General features: G+C 31.8%; 2 protein-coding genes and 1 pseudogene across 5 annotated transcripts; 2 read left to right on the top strand and 1 right to left on the bottom strand.

Annotated features, from left to right (window-relative positions):
- Window positions 1-44: 44 nt before the first annotated feature.
- Window positions 45-2,751, bottom strand: LOC108333203 (mediator of RNA polymerase II transcription subunit 22b). The gene is made up of 3 exons (XM_017568579.2): window positions 2,468-2,751; window positions 901-966; window positions 45-533 (listed from the first exon to the last, which is right to left on the bottom strand). The coding sequence occupies exons 1-3, from the start codon at window positions 2,636-2,638 to the stop codon at window positions 294-296; spliced, it is 477 nt and encodes a 158-aa protein (XP_017424068.1). The 5' UTR covers window positions 2,639-2,751; the 3' UTR covers window positions 45-293.
- Window positions 2,752-7,670: 4,919 nt separating this feature from the next.
- Window positions 7,671-9,995, top strand: LOC108332634 (uncharacterized; annotated as a pseudogene).
- Window positions 9,996-13,278: 3,283 nt separating this feature from the next.
- Window positions 13,279-19,076, top strand: LOC108332439 (peroxynitrite isomerase Rv2717c). 4 transcript variants are annotated; one of them, XR_008246212.1, is made up of 5 exons: window positions 13,279-13,606; window positions 14,121-14,261; window positions 14,893-15,006; window positions 18,435-18,639; window positions 18,947-19,076. XR_008246212.1 is itself a non-coding variant. In XM_017567703.2 (4 exons), exons 1-4 carry the CDS (start codon window positions 13,430-13,432, stop codon window positions 18,552-18,554), a joined length of 552 nt encoding a protein of 183 aa, XP_017423192.1. In that variant the 5' UTR covers window positions 13,280-13,429; the 3' UTR covers window positions 18,555-18,861. The 4 variants fall into 4 exon arrangements, 2 of the variants coding, with proteins under 2 accessions (XP_017423192.1, XP_017423193.1); XR_008246211.1 differs by having other exon boundaries at window positions 18,909-19,076; XM_017567703.2 differs by lacking the exon at window positions 18,947-19,076 and having other exon boundaries at window positions 13,280-13,606; window positions 18,435-18,861.
- The last annotated feature ends 321 nt before the right edge of the window (window positions 19,077-19,397 follow it).

The following is a 19,397-nucleotide window of genomic DNA, read 5'->3' as shown; positions in this document are numbered from 1 at the left end:
AATTTCAAGAAAAAGTTATCATATTCCCGTCCTAAAGAAACATGTTAACCAACCACATAATCTGAAATTCCTTGACTTTCAGTAATTGTAATCATATGAAGTGGAAATGATTTTGACCCTTTGCTAGTTAATTCCTCATCTAATATGCTAATTACATCCATACACTGACTCAAAATGAGTGCTGCTATTTGTTTTCCATGTTCTCATTAAAGAAAAAACAGATTTCAAACCAAAATTAAAAACTACTATACTGAGTAAAGCATGATCAGCATACTGCATATAGAGATTCTTAACTATGGTTGCAGGTTTTGCATGGTCTTCTGCGCTGAAGAACTATAATGAGATTCAAGTTCTTTTAGGTTAGCAGCAGCTTCCTCCCCAACTTTGGATAAAGTATGATCTGTTTTTTCGGCCAGTTGATTAAATTCAATTCTTCTCTGTTCTACATGATCATTAAGAGAGGCAAATCCTGAAAATATTGCAGTCTGCTTCAGCTCTGAAACCAACTTCAACAGAGAATCAGCTGCCTGAACCTGGGTAATAAATCAATATAAAAAATAAACAGAAAAAGAAAAGATTTCAGTGACTCTTACTAAACCTTGTCAACTTAACCATATTTAACAAGTCTCACAAAACAGAACAATGGAGAGAATGACATTGTGACATTTGAAAGAAGTAATTTAATAGGAATGAAAAACAAAATTATAATCAATTAACTCTGCATTATATACGAGGTAACTGAAAAGTGTAATATTTCCAGTGTTCCCAGACACAATCTAGCACAAGCAAATTTGTCTCCAAAGTAATAAGACTTTGATGTATAAAATTCAAGTAAAACAATATATCTTCATAAGAATTCTTGCTTATAAGCACAAGAATGTACAGAAAAAGCACTCTCACCATCCTAGCAGAACGCATCTCCATCATAAAAGCTTCCTGTGAGTTTCTAACTGGTGGGTCATTTACCTGCAAGATTGCATTTCTTAAGTACAAATAACAAGATGCTCATAATGTTAGTGTGTTAATATATTGAAGACATTCCCGATTGTTTACCCTGGGATCAGAACAGGGCTTAGGACAGCTTAAAAACTAAATCATCCACAATCCAAGTAACCCCATGCATTCATAGTGGCTGTTGACACAAACCAGTGCATTAATGAGAAGGAAAAAGTGGATAAATAGTGACTATCAATGAAGAGAAAGATAGTCTTTGCCGACATCTAAAGGAGAAAATGTGAACAAGAAACTAGTCAATTGGCAGAGACCAACTCACCATTTTAGTGGAATCACAAAATTACAGTTGGGTTATCTTTTTATTGAAATGGTAACTGAACCATACACAATTTCCCATTTCAAAGGTTAACCAACTCCGAATAAATTTGCTACTGTCTGTCTAAATATATTATTATGTTTATCTATAACTAAGCTCCACCCCAACTTACTAGTAGCCTCCTACTTGAGCTATGGTATGCACCAAAAAAGAGTGAAACCATAATAGATCCTGGATGTAGGGGCATCATCCAAGATATTTTAAGAGTTTTTTTCATAGGAGACTCTTCCATAATGAAGTTTTGGTCTCCTCTGGTCATTCTTTAAAGGCAAATACTCATTATCTCAGCCTCTCAATGAATAAGAAAATGTCCGGATAGGTGGTTGGGACAGCCAAACTAACATTAGGGTGCCAAATGCAATTTACCCTAAAAGAAAAACATTAATATTTTATCGTCTCCAATCAAACTTGTCTTTAAAGGCAAATGCTTGAAGCAACACAACACATCTTTGAGCTGATAAAGTTGCAACAAACTCACTTTCAACATACAAGTCCTAAACATAAATCACTTCACTTTAAAATCATTTTCAACCAAAGTCGATTTTGTGAAATTAAAATCATCAAAAAATGACTCCGTAAATGTTTACCCAAATTCACATTCACACGGCAGTGACCAAACCTATCAATCGATTTCTCACCATAATTGGTTTTGAGACAAAAATCCAAAAGATTTCTCACCTTAAATTGCATTCTATCAGACAAACAATTTCACTCATCCTCAATGCCACCCCTCTTTTCTTCACTTCTAATCCAGGTTATTAAGAACATCTGCAACCGTTCTCAGTGTTTCTACTCTCTACAACAGTAAACTACTGCATCTTTAATGACATTGCCCATGGGCACCCTCAATATCAAGTAACATAAGGAATATACGAAATCAATTTAAAACCTTTCTTCTTATCATCCATGTTATTGCTCCAAATGCCAAGGTTTAACACACGATTAAAATCTCAGACTTATCCTACACATAACTTCTTAAAAAGAAAAATTAAAAATTTGTTTTTTTTCATGGTTAACATGAATTAAATTGTTAGGATGAATTGAACATCTTGTTTGGGTGAATTGAACATCTAGTTTGGACAAACTTCTCTAAAAGAGCTTTTAGATGGTAAAATAAAGTAGAAAAGAAACGAATACCCTTGCAACGTTGACGAGGTGGCTAAAGTTATCAACAATATTGGCAATATCACCTTCGACCCTTTGCAACAGTGTCTTCTGCTTCTGCGCTGCGGCTGAAGCTGCTGCCGCAGTGGGTCCGCTTCCGGCACCGGCGCCACCTCCTAACCCCGCCGCTCCACCTTTGTTCATTCTATTTCAATGGGTATTTACTTCTCAGTATAGAAAAAATGCCTGAGATTGGGAAGATCGAAAACCCTTCATCTGTGTCTGATGCCCACTCACTCCAAGGCACAAACTAAATGGGGTTAATAGTTTTTAATTGCAATTTCTTTTAGTTTGTCTATTAACTGAATATTTTTAAATTTTAAATCTTTTAATGAGATTTTTTAAATAGATATCATAAGATTTAATATATGTACAGTATCTATAGAATTAAAAATAAAGTTGAGAGTGTATTATGATAATGTGGCAAAATGTAAGATCTATACCATTTGATAAACATATCAATTATATAGTTCTATTTATGATTATAAATTTATATAATTAAATAAATTATTTTAGTATTTTATAAATTTATCATAGTTTTTTTAAAAAAACAATTCATATAATTCTATAAATTTATAATTACATATCGTTTATTATGTTATAATTTTAAATTTATATAAATTATAAACGTATATAATTATGTAGTATATATATGATTTATAATTTATAATTATACAAATTATATAATAAACTAAAATTAAAATTTATTTGTAATTATCAAAAATAAATTTTCTCTAATAACTTTTATTTGTAATTTAAATATGTGAAATGTTCACACAACTACATACTTTATATACTTTAATACAAATGTAAATGAAGATATGTACACAAAAATAATTTTTTAAAATACAATTTAAGTATACACTAGATATAAATATATAAGGTTTAATACATATTTTGGTCCCTCGATTTGTTAGGTTTGTTTAAAGTGGTCCTACCTTTTTTCAGATGTTCATAGTTGTCCCATATTTTGTAAAAGCGGTTTAAGTTGGTCTTTTTTTCTTACGGCATTAAAAACACTAATGGTGTAATTATTCCCCTGTCAAAAACTAAATGACCTTTCAGAATAGGAATTTAGAAGAGGATGTTTATACACACCAACAAGTGGGTTCATTGAAGAAGGAAAAGGGTCACATGGTGTGTAAACTTAAGATATCAATATATGGACTTAAACGGCTTCTCAACAATAATATCTCAAGTTCAATGACACTATTGTGTCCTTTGGATTTAAGGAAAACATTGTTGATCAATGTATATATCTGAAAGTCAATAGGAACAATTTTATATTTTTGATTTTGTATGTTGATGATATCTTACTTGCAACTAATGATCTTGGTTTATTAAATGAGATTAAGAAGTTTCTCTCTAACAACATCGAAATAAAAAATAAGGGTAAGGCATACTATGATATCATAAGGACTATTAGGTTTGTCTCAGAAAACATGTATAAATAAAGTTTTAGTGAGATTTAGAATGACTAAATGTTCAACATCTCTCATTCTAATACATAAAGGAGACAAGTGTAGTCTCAAGCAATGTCCAAAGAATGATTTGGAATGGAAACAATGGAAAATATCCCTTATACATTTTTTGTTGGGAGTTTGATGTCTACTTAAACATGTATGAGGCCAAATATTTGCTTGACAATTAGTATGCTTGGCAGACACCATAGTAATCCAAAACAAGATTGTTGGAAAGTTGTAAGACACTTGCAAGGAACAAAAAATTATATGCTTACTTATAGGAGGTCTAATCACCTTGAGGTGATTAGGTATACAAATTCAAATTTTTTCAGCTGTATACAAATTCAAATTTTTTCAACTGTATACATACAAGAATGTTTACATTTAATTATGTGTATTTTAGTCGGAGGAGTGATTTCATGGAAAAGTATGAAGTAATCTGTCATTACTACATCCATAATTTTATTTTAAAACTTGGAGTAGTTGACAATATTGCCAATTCACTAAAAAATTATTCTGATAATTTTGTAGTCACCTTATTTTCTTATAAGGAAAAGTATTCTAAAGATGTTAAACATATCAAATTGAGATATTTCGTTGTTAAAAAAGAAATTCAGAAATGTAGAGTGTCAATAAAATATATTAACAATGTTCTTATGGTTGCTGACCCTCTAAGAGAAGGATTACCACCCAAATTGTTTACTGGTCATGTAGAAAATATGAACATTAATGTTACCACTGAATATTGAATGTTAATGTTATTAATGCTTATTTAACACTTTGAGCTTGTATGTACAAGTTTCTAAAATTTGTGTTTTCTACTTTATGTATATCATGTAAATTATGATGAAGAGAACAAATTATATTGTTGTTATTGAAAATGACATTATGCTTGAACTCATTATGAACTTCTAATTGTGAAGTCATATTAAGGAGAAAGGATAATATAGTAGTACATGGAAGAAAACGTGTTGATTGAATGACATGTAACCACTAGTGATGTCAAAATGGGTCACTCGGCCTGGCCCACCACAAGTTTGTGGATTAAATGGGTTGATTCACTAGTTCACTTAATTACAAGTTTTTTTTTTCAATAAAAAAAATTTAATTGAAATCTAAATAAGTTTAATCCAAAATGATGTTAAACTCTAGAAGTAGTTACCCAGGGTCTTTTACTTTCTTTATCAAAATCCTTACCCTCGTTCTCAATCTTTTTTATGGTTGGTGGCAAAGAATCATTCAATTTAATCATGAACACATTGATCATTTATGATTTCAGAATCCATTTTGTTATGTAATAATTGTACAATGTTTCAGAATTCATTCATTCAAGTCTAAAATAAAATAATGGACTAATGTGTAAAAACTGAACGTGATAGGACATGACAAATAACGAATCGTCCTAGAAGCAACATGGTCTGCAAAGTGCGAGCAACTCATCCTAGAACAAGCATGGTTTACGAAGTGCGATCAACTAGCATGGTCTATAGTGGAAGTGCGAGCAATACATCGTCTTGGAACAAACACAGTCTACGAAGGGGAGCACAGTTTGCACACCGCGAAGCTTGGTCTGCACGCTACAAAGCACGTCTACTTTGCTTGCGGAGAGTGTAAGACCCGTAGAAAATAAAAATAAAATATATTTTTATTTACCTATTTATTTATTATTCTAAGATAAATTATTTCGTTAGTGTATTTGTGTGTTAAAAGTACTAAATTGGTAGATAAAAAGTAATTATAATTATATTATTTTTTCTTTATGTGATGCATGAAATAAGAATTATATATGATTGTTTGCATTTATGTTTTAGTAAAAGTGAGTTGGTTTAGTGGTGATGCTATGGTGTGGGGGTTCACATGTTATGAGTTCAAGTCTTGGTTGGAGTGTTTTTCCTTGCTTGGACATTCTTCTCTAAATTTTCCACTTAGTGGAAAGAGAAAGCTACGAAATTAAATAGATGAATTGCAACGTAAATGGAGTGGGTGCATAAAGTTGAGTTTGAAGAGACAGAATTTCTCTTTTTATTGTGCATGCCAAGCAGAGAAGAATTAAAAGGTAAATTGTTTAGGTTATTTTGGTTCTTAAAAACATAATATGATTTTCTTGTATGCTAAGTTTTTTTGAGATATAATTAAAGATGGGTTTTAATCAACCTTTAAGTTGTGAGAGGTATTTAAAGGGTAAGTTAGGTTAAAGTTAGGAAGGATACAATTCATAACCGCATGAAAGGGAAAAGAAAAACCCCTATAACCCACCTCCACACACACCTTGAGCGTTTGAGAAGAGAGTGAAGGATATTTGGGAGTTGGCTTGGCTTTTTGCACGTAATAAAGGAAGAGGACGTGAGAAAGGAGCGTCTCGCTAGACATCCTTAAAGTCTTGAACATTTTCAGAAATCTCAGGTAAGGGGAGCTCACTTTGTTGTGTTGGGTTGATGTAACCAATGTTTGAGTCTTTTGAATATTGTTGATATAATGACCATGGTTGGTCCTACGTGTGTATAATGTGGTACTGTTTATATGAATTGGTTGTTCTTGTTGTGTTTTCCTAGTACTATTTTCTCTTCTATGTTTATCGAACATGAAGTAGGGATAACATTAGGTTTGTGGCCCGTGAAGATAAAATGTGTTTCGCGACTTCTGTTATGGAGCAATGCTTATATTTGGGTGGTTGAAAAAGGAAGGAGAGAAGGAGAGTAAGCGTGGCTTGAAATAGGCATGGTGAAATGCGACTGTTGTATCTGTTATATAGATGTTGTAATATATTGGTTTACCTTTGTTGAATCTTTTTTATGGCTAAAGAAATGAGTGCAGAGGTGAGATAATCTAATGGGTGACAGGGTTGCATGGTAGAGAGTTTTTAAATGAGTGTTTTAGTTTGAAAGATATTAGAACTTTGGTGCATGGGCTGTGATATCATACTACATGAGGATTATACAAAGAAAACGTTAACTTGTGGTTTTGGGTGACATGGGTATAAGATTTATGGCTTTTAAAAGAAATGGTTCATGTATATATAAGTGTGAGGTAGTGTTGAACTTTTGGTCGTACCAATAGTCAACTGTAGTATAATGATTTTTGAGTAAGAGTATCGATCCCACGAGTAACAACTTCAATTAAATAGATAAATTTATCTCAAACAACATATATACAAGGGTATTCAAACTGATTCATAATGGATTTTGATAATTTATACTACGTTGCATAAAAGTAAAATATTAACAGTAGATTAGTTAAAGAAAGTTTAATACGAGAAGTTGGGATTGAATTCATCTATCTCACTCGTGTGCAATCTGAATGAATATAAACATATAGCAACTGAATTACCAATATTGATGCAACACACAAAAGTCATTTATATTGATTCCTCGCGTATAAAATTCATAAGATCAGTTCCTTGAATATTGATTCCTCACATATCCAACAAACTGTCCAGCATTATATTCAAGTGTTATAAGCAATTGATAAACTGAAATTTATCCCTAGCATCGCAGGATATCAAGTATTCTTGTTTAGATCAGATTTTAGAAATACTTTCCAGTCAAAACTAAAACCCACATTCATGAAACTATTGATCAGATAGAATCAAGCACTAAGAGCAGAAAAAAAATACCAATATTGAATAAAACAGAAATGCTATATATAAATATCACCAGATTACATCCGAGTTCGAATCGATTACATTCAATCCCAAGAGAAAAGATCAGCCACTCATGGTGGCCGTTGACATTCTAAGAGATGAAGAAGAAGATCCTACAGCTAAAGTGGAAGAAAAACTCTTTGGGTAACTCTGTGTCTTCTTTTCTACGCGCTCTCCGTCTTCTTTCTTTCTTTCTGAATCGTCAGTATATATACTAAGCGAATTCTCGCTTAAGCTAGATGATTATCGCTTAAGCGAGAAGAAACTTCTTGGAGAAGATAGTCATTTTCGCTTAAGCTAAGTTATTTTCGCTTAAGCGAGAATGATTTTTAAATCAATAGCTTCCTGGATGAATCTAGCTTAAGCGAGATCATTTTAGCTTGGGCAAATTGTTGCAGGATTTACTCTTCTCTCTTTTCTTTTTTCTCTTAATTTACCTGGAACATATACAAAATAGGGATCAAATGATTTCCTTTTAATCAACAACTCGGAAACATGTGATTACATTTCATCTTTCTTAGATTGGGGAAAATTGATACAAATGTACACAATTTAATACAGAAGTGCCAAAATTCCATATGAAAATTTACTACTTTTTTGCATTTATCAAACACTAGGTGCCTAATAAAGAAGTAAAATGGCTTTTGAAGTTTTAAGGTTGATTCACGTGTATGTGCAATAGATTGGTAAGGTAGGACCGTGAGAGATTAACAGTTGATGGAAAGTAAGTTAGTAGGGCCAAGTTTAAGAAATTGGAATTGTGTAATAATTAAATGCAAAGTCTTTTATTGGTGCAACAAAAGTTTTGGTATGTTACGTATGCGGTAGGATTTCTTTGTGTTTTAGGTTAATGTATATTATATAATATATTATACTATAGGTTTAATAGTCTATTTTGTTTTCAGTTTTGCTGAATAATGTCAATTCAATTCCTCGTTTTAAAAGTGTGTGAATTTATTCCTCACTTAGTAAATTTTGTGTCAATGTCATCCCTTTCGTTAAATACGCACAAACGGCGTTAGCTTTTTCTTTCTCACTCTTCTACTCCTCTGAGTTCGTCTGAAACACAACAATTTTTTCTATTTTTTAAATACATTTTAAATTTAAAAATCTAATCTTGTTTTTTTTTTTGTTTCTTTCGAATCCCTTTTTCTTTTTTTTGTCATGCATAACCACATTTTATTCTTTCACTTTTATCGCAAAAATCCCACCCATCACCATGTCCATTCTCATCCATTGCTCAGAACTATTCTTGGTCCCGAAAATAGTGCACTACCTTAACCCTAGAACTAGTAAGCTCTACAACTTCAAACCGCTAAAAAAGGACAAGACAATTGGGTTAAAAGTGAGTTGCAAGGTTGAGGATTATGGGTCTTTGGGTTTGGATCAGAATTTTAGTTCGTACGACTAGTTTTCGGCTCTAGTGAAGAGAGGAAGCAAAGAGGAAGAAGAAAAAGAAAAACAAGAATATTACGTGAATTTGGGGCATGCTTTTCAAGGTTCCCTGCCCTCTTCCACAGAGAACTGTCCTTCGACATCTATAGGTTCCAGTTTCCCTTTCTTTTCTTTTCTCAATTTTATTTTATTTTAGACATAGTTGTACTTGTGATTTTTCATTGTCTTACGTAAAAATGTAATACTCGAGGATCAAAAATGTAACCAAACATTTATTTTGTTTGAGTAGTAGTTATTGTTTTATCTACTTTCTTTGTTTATTGGAATTTGGAAATTTTCTGACCATATGCAAATTCAATTTTGATGTGTCTATAAACATATCTATTTCTTTCATTCAGCGATGATATTGTACTCAAAGATCCTTTGAACACGTTCGTTGGCATCGAGAGTTACAGATCAATATTCTGGGCTCTTCGATTTCATGGCAGGATGTTTTTCAAGGCTTTGTGGATTGACTTATCCATCGTGTGGCAGCCTGATGAGAATGTCATTATGGTTCGGTGGACTGTTCATGGAATATCACGAGGTCCATGGGAGATCCGTGGGAGGTTCGATGGAACCTCAGAGTATAAACTTGACAACAATGGCAAGATTTTCCAACACTGTGTTGACAATTAATGTTGCTCCCAACACACGTCCTAAATTTAAAGTGTTGCGTGTGGAAGAATTGCTTCAGTCTATATGTTGCCCCTCTACTCCAAGACCAACTTATTTTGAAACATCATCGTCTACAAAGAGAACATCATGTCTTGTTGCTCAAGTTCTCTTCAAAAAGTTTTGTAGATAATGAATGGCAGGGTAAACTTTTGAATTTCTCCCAATTGGCCATGCGGTGCTGAAATCTACTGGTATGGACCAATAGGGCTTTAATTGGGTGTTGTAATTGGTTGAGTTTGAAACTCGAGTATTCTGTATATAAGTTGTATATACAATAATAATACGATTGCAGGTTCATATACATCATCACTCATACAAGTACTTCATATGTCTTTATTCTGATTTCTTACATAAACTAAGAATCTACTCACAAGGAATGAATTGAGTATAATTTGGTGTATAGAGACTAGTTCGGAAACACTTAAGTGTAAGGAACCAAAAAAAAGGTTTGATGAAAGCATTGTAGAGTAGGATAATAACCAGCTAAAAAGGATAATAAATTATATGTTGATATTATTAGAATGTAAAGATTGAAGAGAAGAGTAGATTAAGATAAGTAGGAAAAAAGGATATTGATAAGTGAAATAGAAGATGAGGTTAAATCCCAGTTTAGGGGTTAAAGACAAAGTTAGTGGGTACAACCACAAGGGGACTCTGAACAACGTGCCTTCCTGTTCTTCGACCCATTCCAATGAACCAAAAGTCATTTCATAGGGTTTAAAAATTTTTTACCCTAGGTTTTAAATGTGAAAGTGAAAGAATAAAATGTGGTTCTGCATGAGAAGAAAAGAAAAAGGGAGTCGAAAGAAACAAAAAAAAAACAAGATTAGATTTTTAAATTTAAAATGTGTTTAAAAAGTAGAAAAAACTGTTGTGTTCAGAGGAACAGAAGAGAGAGAAAGAAAAAGCTAATGCTGCTTGTGCGATTTAACGGAAAGGACGATGTTGACGCAAAATTTATTAACTAAAGATCAATTTCACACACTTTTAAAACGAGGGATTGAATTGACATTATTCAACAGAATGGGGGACAAAATAGGCTATTAAACCTATACTATATTATATATTATATCTTATAGGTATTCCGTTTTAGTAGTTTTTTTATACTATATAATAATATATTATATAAAGTTTGTCATAATCCGTTATTTGATTGGAATTCTTCGAATATTATTTTATAATATTAGTTTAGAAAGATACACTGTTGTTATGTTTCAAAGAATCTAATTAGAAATTGAATAAACTATAAAAGTATAAAATAAATAAAGTAAATAGTTTTAACGTAGGAAAACTTATTTAGTGTTAATTAAATGGTGGTTTATATTTTATGATGATATTGTGTATGTAATTAAATTAATTTTTATATGTGGCAATGTATTATTTTAAGAGAAATTGTAGAGTTTTGTAGTGTGATTGAGATAACATGACAATATTGTGTATTTGAGATGATTTTCGGACTGGTGTTATGTTGTTGGGTATGATTTTAAATTGTTGTTATATTGTTTGAATGTTGAATGACTTTGGAAGAGTAATGAAAGTAGTCCTGATACTTGCCCGGTGAAACTCTCATGGTAGAGTGGTGGGGGGTGTATACTTGTCCAGCGAAGCTCTAAGAGGGTGGTGAAAAGTGTATACTCGCCCGGTGAAGCTCTACGAGAGTGGTGGGAAGTGGTATACTTGCCCGATGAAGCTCTAAAAGAGTGATGGGAAATGGGTTACTTGCCAATGAGGCCTTCGAGAGAGTGGTGGGAAATGTCGTAGTGTAATGGTGTCGTAAAGTGTACCATCCCGGTGAAGATATTTAAGAGAGTGGTGAGAGGTGTCACTTAACCTTGAAGTTGTATGTAAGTAACCGGTAGTGATTCAATATATATGGTGAATGGTTTCAACAAATTAGGTATGAGTCGGTGAGTGACCGAGTGAGTCTGAGTGTGATTTGGTTACTTTGACGAGATAATTGTATGATTATATGCGGGTGACTTTGATTTTGATAGTGTAGTTGTTAATGAGTTGTTTTGATGACTTGTTTCTGTTAGCTCACTCTTGCATGTTGTGGTTGTGGCTTCCACCTGCGATGATCGTATTTTTTTACGAGAGTAGATGTTGTTACAAGTGTAGCTAAAGCAAAGTTGGGCGACGAGATACGTGGGAGAACTATGGGATTAAAATTTCAAAACTAATAGTTTTGTAATGAAATTTTATGAACACTTTATAGTTACATTTGATTTATGAAGTTTTCTAAATTCAGTTGAAATAAATAGAAGTTTTTATACAATCGATATTCCGCAATGGTATCGGAGTTAAGTTTTCAAAAGTTTTGGTAAACCCATGACATCCCAGAATTGGGGTGTTATAGAGAGCACAATCTGTGTTGGTCTGCAATGCTTCAAATTAACTTAGAAAAGTGGGAGAATTAAGTTTAGGGTTTTTATTTTTGTGATATGATTATTTAACTTAAAGAAATTGGGTGAGTTGGTGAGTCAAACCGGTTCACCACGGGTTCAATTCGGAAGAGCTGATTTCTTAGTGAACTGGACTTAAAATTAGCACGTACCGAAATGTCAATTTTTCTTAAACTCAACCCATTCTGAATCCATGGTGGATCGGGTTGACTCGAGGATTCAAATCCATTTTGATAGTACTCATAACCACTATGATTTTTTATTTTAATTTATGTATATTTAATTATGAATAATAATGAAACCAATATAATCTACATAATATAATTGATGTAGTTATTAAAGCATTTATGACATCACATGTGCGTGTAAAAGTGTTAGAATTAATTAATAAATTAATTTAATTATATTACTCATGTGAAATATAATTAAGGATCTAAATGCGATTTAATAAAATAAAATTATTATGGAAATTATAATAGAATAAAAAAGTAATACCATATGAAAGTTGGTTAATAAAGGAATTTAGGTTTTGTCTAGAATAAGAGTTTTGTCACTCTTAATATAAGTAGACGTGAGAGGAAAAAAAGAAAGACTCTTGAGAAAAGAAAATTGAAGATCAAGGATATTGAATAGCGTATTATCGGATCTCTCATATATTAAGGTTACCATCTCCGTGCTATCATTTATGTGTGAGAATAATAGATTTTTAGATCATGTATAATAGTTTTCTTAAATAAAATAACAATATATGAAAACTACAAATTACACCATGTGATCATCACCTTCAAAACAGAATTAACGTCAATATAAATAAAAGTGATCACATTATCTCTAATTAACAAATATTTAGTAAAAAATAAATATAAGGGCTAAACTAATAAAAACCTAAATGTAAATTTCATGTTATTAATTAACCCATTTTCATATATGAGTTATTTTTCATTTAGATTTAAATGTTTTATTTTAGTTGTTTCAATTATCACATGTTTGAAAATAATTGTATGATAGAATATATTTTATTAGAAAAATATACAGATAACTTAGATATGTTTTCATAATAAAAATAATAAAATATTATTATTATTACAAAATAAAATATTTATGTTAAATTTTAATTATATTTATATAAATTTAAATTTATATAGTAGATATGTTCTTTTTTTAGAAAGTCACCAGCTTTTGGACGTCTAGCTATCATCACCTTCGTAAACACAGAACAAAGTAACACACAAGTTAAGTTACAGCAATAAATCCAAATACCCATTTTGGATTCTACAATAATTGGGTTCACATAAACATTTTCCAAAGAAAAACAGAGATGGATGCTGAAAAGAATTCTCCGACGCCGGTAACATCACCGCCTGTGATACACCCCGCGGTGGCACCGCTCTCCTTCCTTCTGGGCACTTGGAGGGGCCAAGGAGAAGGAGGCTTCCCCACTATACATTCCTTCTCCTATGGCGAAGAGCTTTTCTTCTCCCATTCCCCCAACAAGGTTTTCCTGTCTCTTTCTCCATAAACACTATCTGGGTCCCTTGAAGTTCTCTTTTTATTTACTGGGTTGTTTTTGTTTTTTTAAGAATTTTATTTTAATACACCATTAGCTTACATGGTCAATCAATTCAAAAGTAAATCAACTAGTACGATGTTGTTTCAGTTTATCCAGTAGTACTAGTTCAGATCCGGAATATGCTAAGGAACAATTTCGCCCTTTATATGTGACTAGTAAGATTGTTTATGGTAAAATACAATTCTCACTCAGGCAAAGAAAATTAAAGGATTATCCGAAACATGATGTTTAAAGTACAGAAAAGTAAATGACTTCTAATTATATGGCAATGAACTATTAAATTTACATTATTTGTGTTTTTCGATTACATTCTTCTTTTAACCATTTATGATGATATATGCTGAGGACTTCAGTTTAATTCATCTTGTTTCTCTTCTTTTGTGGGTGGTTGTGAACTGATTCTGTTTATTTGGTTTGGTTGTGTGTGAAATGGGTATAGCCTGTGATAGGGTACACTCAGAAGACATGGAAACTCAGCTCTGGAGAGCCTATGCACGGTGAGAGTGGATACTGGCGTCCTAAACCTGATGGCACCATGGAAGTTGTGATTGCTCAAAGCAATGGTCTTGTGGAAGTTCAGGTACTATTTTTCAATTTGATTTGGTTTTTATTACGGATACACTGTTTGACCAATTGGCTTCATACTTGTGTCTGTATAATCCGTATGCTATAGGAATGGTGTGGGTTTAGAAGCTCCATGGACTCTTAATATGCATAACTCCTCAGTTTAAATTTTGAGACAACTCTATTTGAATATGAAATTTTGGGAATTGATTTAATTTTGATGAGTAATACCCTTTGGATCAACCTAAATCCTTGACTTTTTTTGTTACTTGTCAAACAACAAGCACGTGTTTATTATTTTGTACTTTGCTCCAATTATTCTGTATTTTGCTCCAAATAAACTCTATGGCAAAACAGTCCACTTCTGCTACGTTTTGAGTCCCAATTTTCCTAACATTGCATTCAATCCATTATACCCAGTTGCTTGCAATAAATTTCCCTCTATATGCATTGATGCATAAGTTATGCAATGCGTTATGTATACACTGTTTTTCTTGTCATGTTGATATATTCTTCCAAATATATGTTTGATTTATAGCTTTCTTCCTTAATTTAACTGTTTAAACATAAAGGTCTTGATCATTTCATTGCTTCTAGGTCCATGGGGTTAGTTACTTTCTTGCCTTTCATTTTTTATTCCCTTCTAGTTCCCTTCTCTGCTATTAAGGTGTCATTTGACATTGTGCTTCCAGAAAGGGACATACAGCTTTGAAGAGAATGTGATACAACTTCAGAGTGAAATGGTGGGGAATGCTTCTAAGGTAATCTAAATTAGTATTGCCAATGCAACAATACTGATGTTGATGTCTCATGCTTATGATTGCATTGTTCACATACATTACACTCTGACAATGATTGGATTGTTTCTTATATGTTACATTTAAAAAACAACCTTCTTAGTGAGGCATCTTCTGATAATATGAATGTGTCAAAAAAGTTGTATTGTAAATGTTTCTTAAGAAATTTTTTTATAATCATCTGTGAGGATTATGGTTTTTATGTGATGAACAAGGATTGACTTATAATATGGAAGCACTAGAAATTTATGAGGATGAATAAAGTTTAGATTCATGTTGTAGAATTCGTGTTGGAGATAAAAGAAATCTTTAAGAGGATGGATAATGGTGAAGAAAAATGCCTACATATAGTTTTTATTGACTTGGAAAAAGCTTGGAATCGAGTATCAAATGAAGCTATGTGGAAGCCTTTGGAAAAGTAGTCCATGACTAAAACATGTGATTGGATAATTATTAGTGAGAAAACTTGGTGGTGAGGCTAAAGTCTTTTCTATAAGAATTGGATTACATCATGGCTCAATTTCAAGTCCTAACATGGTTAATCTAATCTTGGATGTGGTTACCAGGGTCAACATAAGACTGTCCTTAATTACATACTTGTTTTGGATGATATAGTGTGGATTGAGGAATCAAAAGAAGATGTGAGCTCTAAACTTAAGCTTTGGAGACAAACTTTGAAAGCAAAGGACTTTTATTTGTGTAGGAACAAGACACAGTATATGCATTGCAATTTTAGCTAGAAATAAGAGAAAACAGTTATAAGTAAAAAAGCAATAAGATGTTATGACACGTGTTTCTAAGTTTAATACCCAGAATTAATTAATATTACAAATAATGGAGGACTTAATAAAGATGTAGCACACAATATAAGCTGGATGGATAAAATGGAGAAAGGCAACAGGGATCTATTTCATATCTCAAGTATAACAAACTCATGAAAGCTTTATTGCATTCTTGTCTATACAACTATACATTATGGTATTGAATATTAAGCTGGATGTGTGGTCACACAAAAATTGATAGAATACAAACTAATTGTGAACTAGAAGAAATTTGTGACATTTACTTGGGAAAAATAATAGAAAATTGATTTTGTTGGTTTGAACACGTGAAAAGAAAGTCAATGGAAGCATTAACGATGAGAATAGATTACATTTTTTCAGCTTTGCAAACAGATAGAAAGGGAGATCAAGGACATTGCAAATAACTGTTTAGACAGATTTTTATGGTTAATAATATGCTTCAGAATTTAATCTAGTTGAGCCTAAAGGCGTATTGCAGTCCATATAGTGAATCTCATCTAATGAGATAAAGACTTTTTGTTGTTGTGACAACAATGATTAGTAAACAGAAATCTACAGAAATAGAGGGAAGTCGGGTGAGGACTTCTGAACATTTGGTAGATGAAATCATTCAATGTGCTTTTCATTTTACATGTATTTTAAATAAATTGATGAATCACTGACTAATAATAACCCCCATTGAAGTAATACCTCATTTTGGTTGTTACCTTTTGGCAAAAGATTTTTATGTAATGTTATCATGCAGATTGTTATCATTGCTTCTTTATTCTCTCCTTAGATGGTATGTTATGTTTACTGTAGGAAATACTTTGTCATACTTCACTCTATACCCCAATGGTAAAACAAATTAGATAACTATGTTAGATTAAGGAAACACCTTGCTACCAACCTTACTACGTTGATTAAAGAAGAAAGTTGGAATGTCTCATTTCTTTATGTGGTATTGCTACATGGTATGTGAAAGCTGAAAATGTATGTTCTTCTAAGTAATGACATTGAATCTACAAGAACCACATGCTTGATTTTGTAGTCATCTCTAATTAATTTAATCTAAGGGATAAGTAACTAAACTGAGTTTTCAGTTCAGAATAGAGAATTCAAGGAGGAAATTTAGAATCAAAGCAAGAATGCAATTTAATTTGGATTAATTTAATAGAAGAAAACCTCGAGGGTCAAGTTTTACACCAAGACTTTTTATTGGCATACTTCTTTATCTTCATAATCTTTTTACTCTCTTTAAAGATGATTTAACCTAAGAATAACCCCAGTTCTCGTAAGTGTTTTGTTTTTTAATTGGTGCAATTTTGCACTATATAATTATATAAATGTTTAAAATTTACAAACATGGGTGCAAGCACAATTTTAAAATGTAATAGTTGTGCTTTCAAGCACGAATTTTGGATCAATTTTTTTTATTGATGCTGTATTTCAAAACAAAACTTCTCTCTTTATTTTAAATTGTGTTTCATAGCAATAGTTGCTTCCTTTTTTTTTATGTGAAAATAATTTTTTAAGGCATGGTTTTTATTTGTTAAAATCGTGCTTTATGGCATGATTTTGGTTTTATTATTATTTTAAAGAATGGTAATTGGAGGGCCCGAATAGGATTTGATTTTGAAAATAAACTATAATAAAACAAAAGTTTAGCTTATTACTTTGATATAATTGTTTGTAATTGTATTTTTTAATGTTGTTTTATTTTCTTTTACTTTTGTTAGGTTATGTACTTTTTATTTATTTGATAGGGACCTTTTTATATTTTTAGATAATTTGGTTAATCAATTAATTTTAATCATATTATTTATTATTTGAATGAAATTTGAGCAAATAAAAAAATAGCAGTAAATTAAACTCTTGATCAAGTAAACCAAATTCAAATGAAAATAAAATTTTAACAATAACATTGTTAAGGAAAGGTAAACAAAAAATTTGTAAGCTGGTGCTATAAGTTGATCTTTCTATTTGTCTTCTAGGTCTTGGGGTTGACTTATATTCGATACATTTGTAAGACAACTTGTACACAAATTTGTGGTTTCTACATTTGTCAAAAAAAAATAAAATTGTGCCATGTAGCACGATTTGAAAATGCTTTGAAGCACGACTTCAATAGAAAACACTGAATTTTAAATTTAAAAGATTTACCCATTTACGTAGCTACATGAAGCATTTTTTCAATCTATTGATTTCTCAAAGGATTTAAGCCTATTATGGTGATTGAAGTCCTACGATTAAGATCCCTTTCCAGTCATTCCTTTGCTGTTTATGGTTATGAAAAATGATCGTTTAAAGCTTCTCATAGATAAAATCAATGGAAGATAGTTCAAGAGAAAATAAAAAAGAACAAAAGTTAAATAAATTAAAATCTAATAGCTCTCAAGGGCTTGGGCCCACTTTTAGAATTAGAGAAAGTTACTCTCTTAATTAAAGAAAACATAAAAGAAAAGTAATAGTAAACAAAGATGTTAATTCTAACTTAAAGAAATGAAAATATTCAAAATTCAAGCTCAAACAATGTATTATGCTAAATTCTAACTAAAACAAGATTTAATTGACATCAGTGCCTAAAATACTTGATACCACTCTACCCAGGTTAAAGAGATAAGAAGAAGTTTTAAGGTGGTTGATGGGGTTCTTTGTTATGAGGTTCAGATGGCTACCAACACAGTAAGTCTTCAACCACACTTGAAAGCAACACTGAAGAAGCTCTGAAGCAGTCACCACCTCTTGAAGAAGAAGCAACACTTGGCATTGTGACCTCACCAAATCTTTTTTAACAACAATTTAGACTACCCTGGTAATTCTCTGTTAACTAGCAAAATCAGCTGTTCAAAACTCTTCTATACAAGCTTTGCAAGGCCTCAACTTTGAACAATCTGACATGACTTAATTTTATTGGAAGCAGCTAAGCAGGAAAAATGAGCTTATCCTAATGTACATCATACTTTATGCTTGATTTTAATTTCTTTCTTTGAAGCTATTATGATGCTTGAAATAATAACTATATTTTATACTCAAACTGAAACTAGATTTCTTCTCTACCTTCTGCTGATTTTGATGAACCAGCATCAAAAGGAATTGTACACTAAGTTAGACTTGTACAGGCTTAGTGGGTATTCGGACAGTGATTGATGAGGAGATGTAGATGACCAGAAGAGCATGACTCATTATTATGTTTTCTTCATGAGAAATACAACATTTAATTGGTTCTCAAAGAAATAACCCATTGTAACACTATCAATGTGTAAAGCTGAATATATGGCAGCATCTTGAAGTATCCGACATGCAATCTAGCTTATAAACTTGCTACGGAATTTGTAAATAATGTAAGAAGAGAAGGCGTTAATCCGAGTAGATAATAAATCAGTTCGAGCTAACAAAGAACATAATAAACCACGAGAGTATTGACGTTCATTTTCATTTTATCCAAGAAAAAATCGAGAATTTTATTAGATAAATTTAAAATAAGAAAAAGTACTTTTGTAATTTTGTAGGAGTCATGTTTTTTTTTCCACTAAATCTGGATAGTATTTTTTGCCTTTACTGTAGCAGCTC

The sequence above is a fragment of the Vigna angularis genome, chromosome 11 (genome assembly GCF_016808095.1).
Source record: "Vigna angularis cultivar LongXiaoDou No.4 chromosome 11, ASM1680809v1, whole genome shotgun sequence".
Classification (NCBI taxonomy): domain Eukaryota; kingdom Viridiplantae; phylum Streptophyta; class Magnoliopsida; order Fabales; family Fabaceae; genus Vigna; species Vigna angularis.
This window is presented reverse-complemented; position numbering and strand designations above follow the sequence as displayed.

Excerpts from the sequence above, each read along its gene's own strand:
- LOC108333203 (XM_017568579.2), bottom strand. The coding sequence starts at position 2,638 with ATGAACAAAGGTGGAGCGGCGGGGTTAGGAGGTGGCGCCGGTGCCGGA. Across the intron at positions 967-2,467 it reads ACCTCGTCAACGTTGCAAGG|GTAAATGACCCACCAGTTAG; the intron begins GTATTCGTTTCT and ends GCAATCTTGCAG. Across the intron at positions 534-900 it reads AGATGCGTTCTGCTAGGATG|GTTCAGGCAGCTGATTCTCT; the intron begins GTGAGAGTGCTT and ends TTTATTACCCAG.
- LOC108332439 (XM_017567703.2), top strand. The coding sequence starts at position 13,430 with ATGGATGCTGAAAAGAATTCTCCGACGCCGGTAACATCACCGCCTGTG. Across the intron at positions 13,607-14,120 it reads TCTCCCATTCCCCCAACAAG|CCTGTGATAGGGTACACTCA; the intron begins GTTTTCCTGTCT and ends AAATGGGTATAG. Across the intron at positions 14,262-14,892 it reads ATGGTCTTGTGGAAGTTCAG|TTCCCTTCTCTGCTATTAAG; the intron begins GTACTATTTTTC and ends ATTCCCTTCTAG.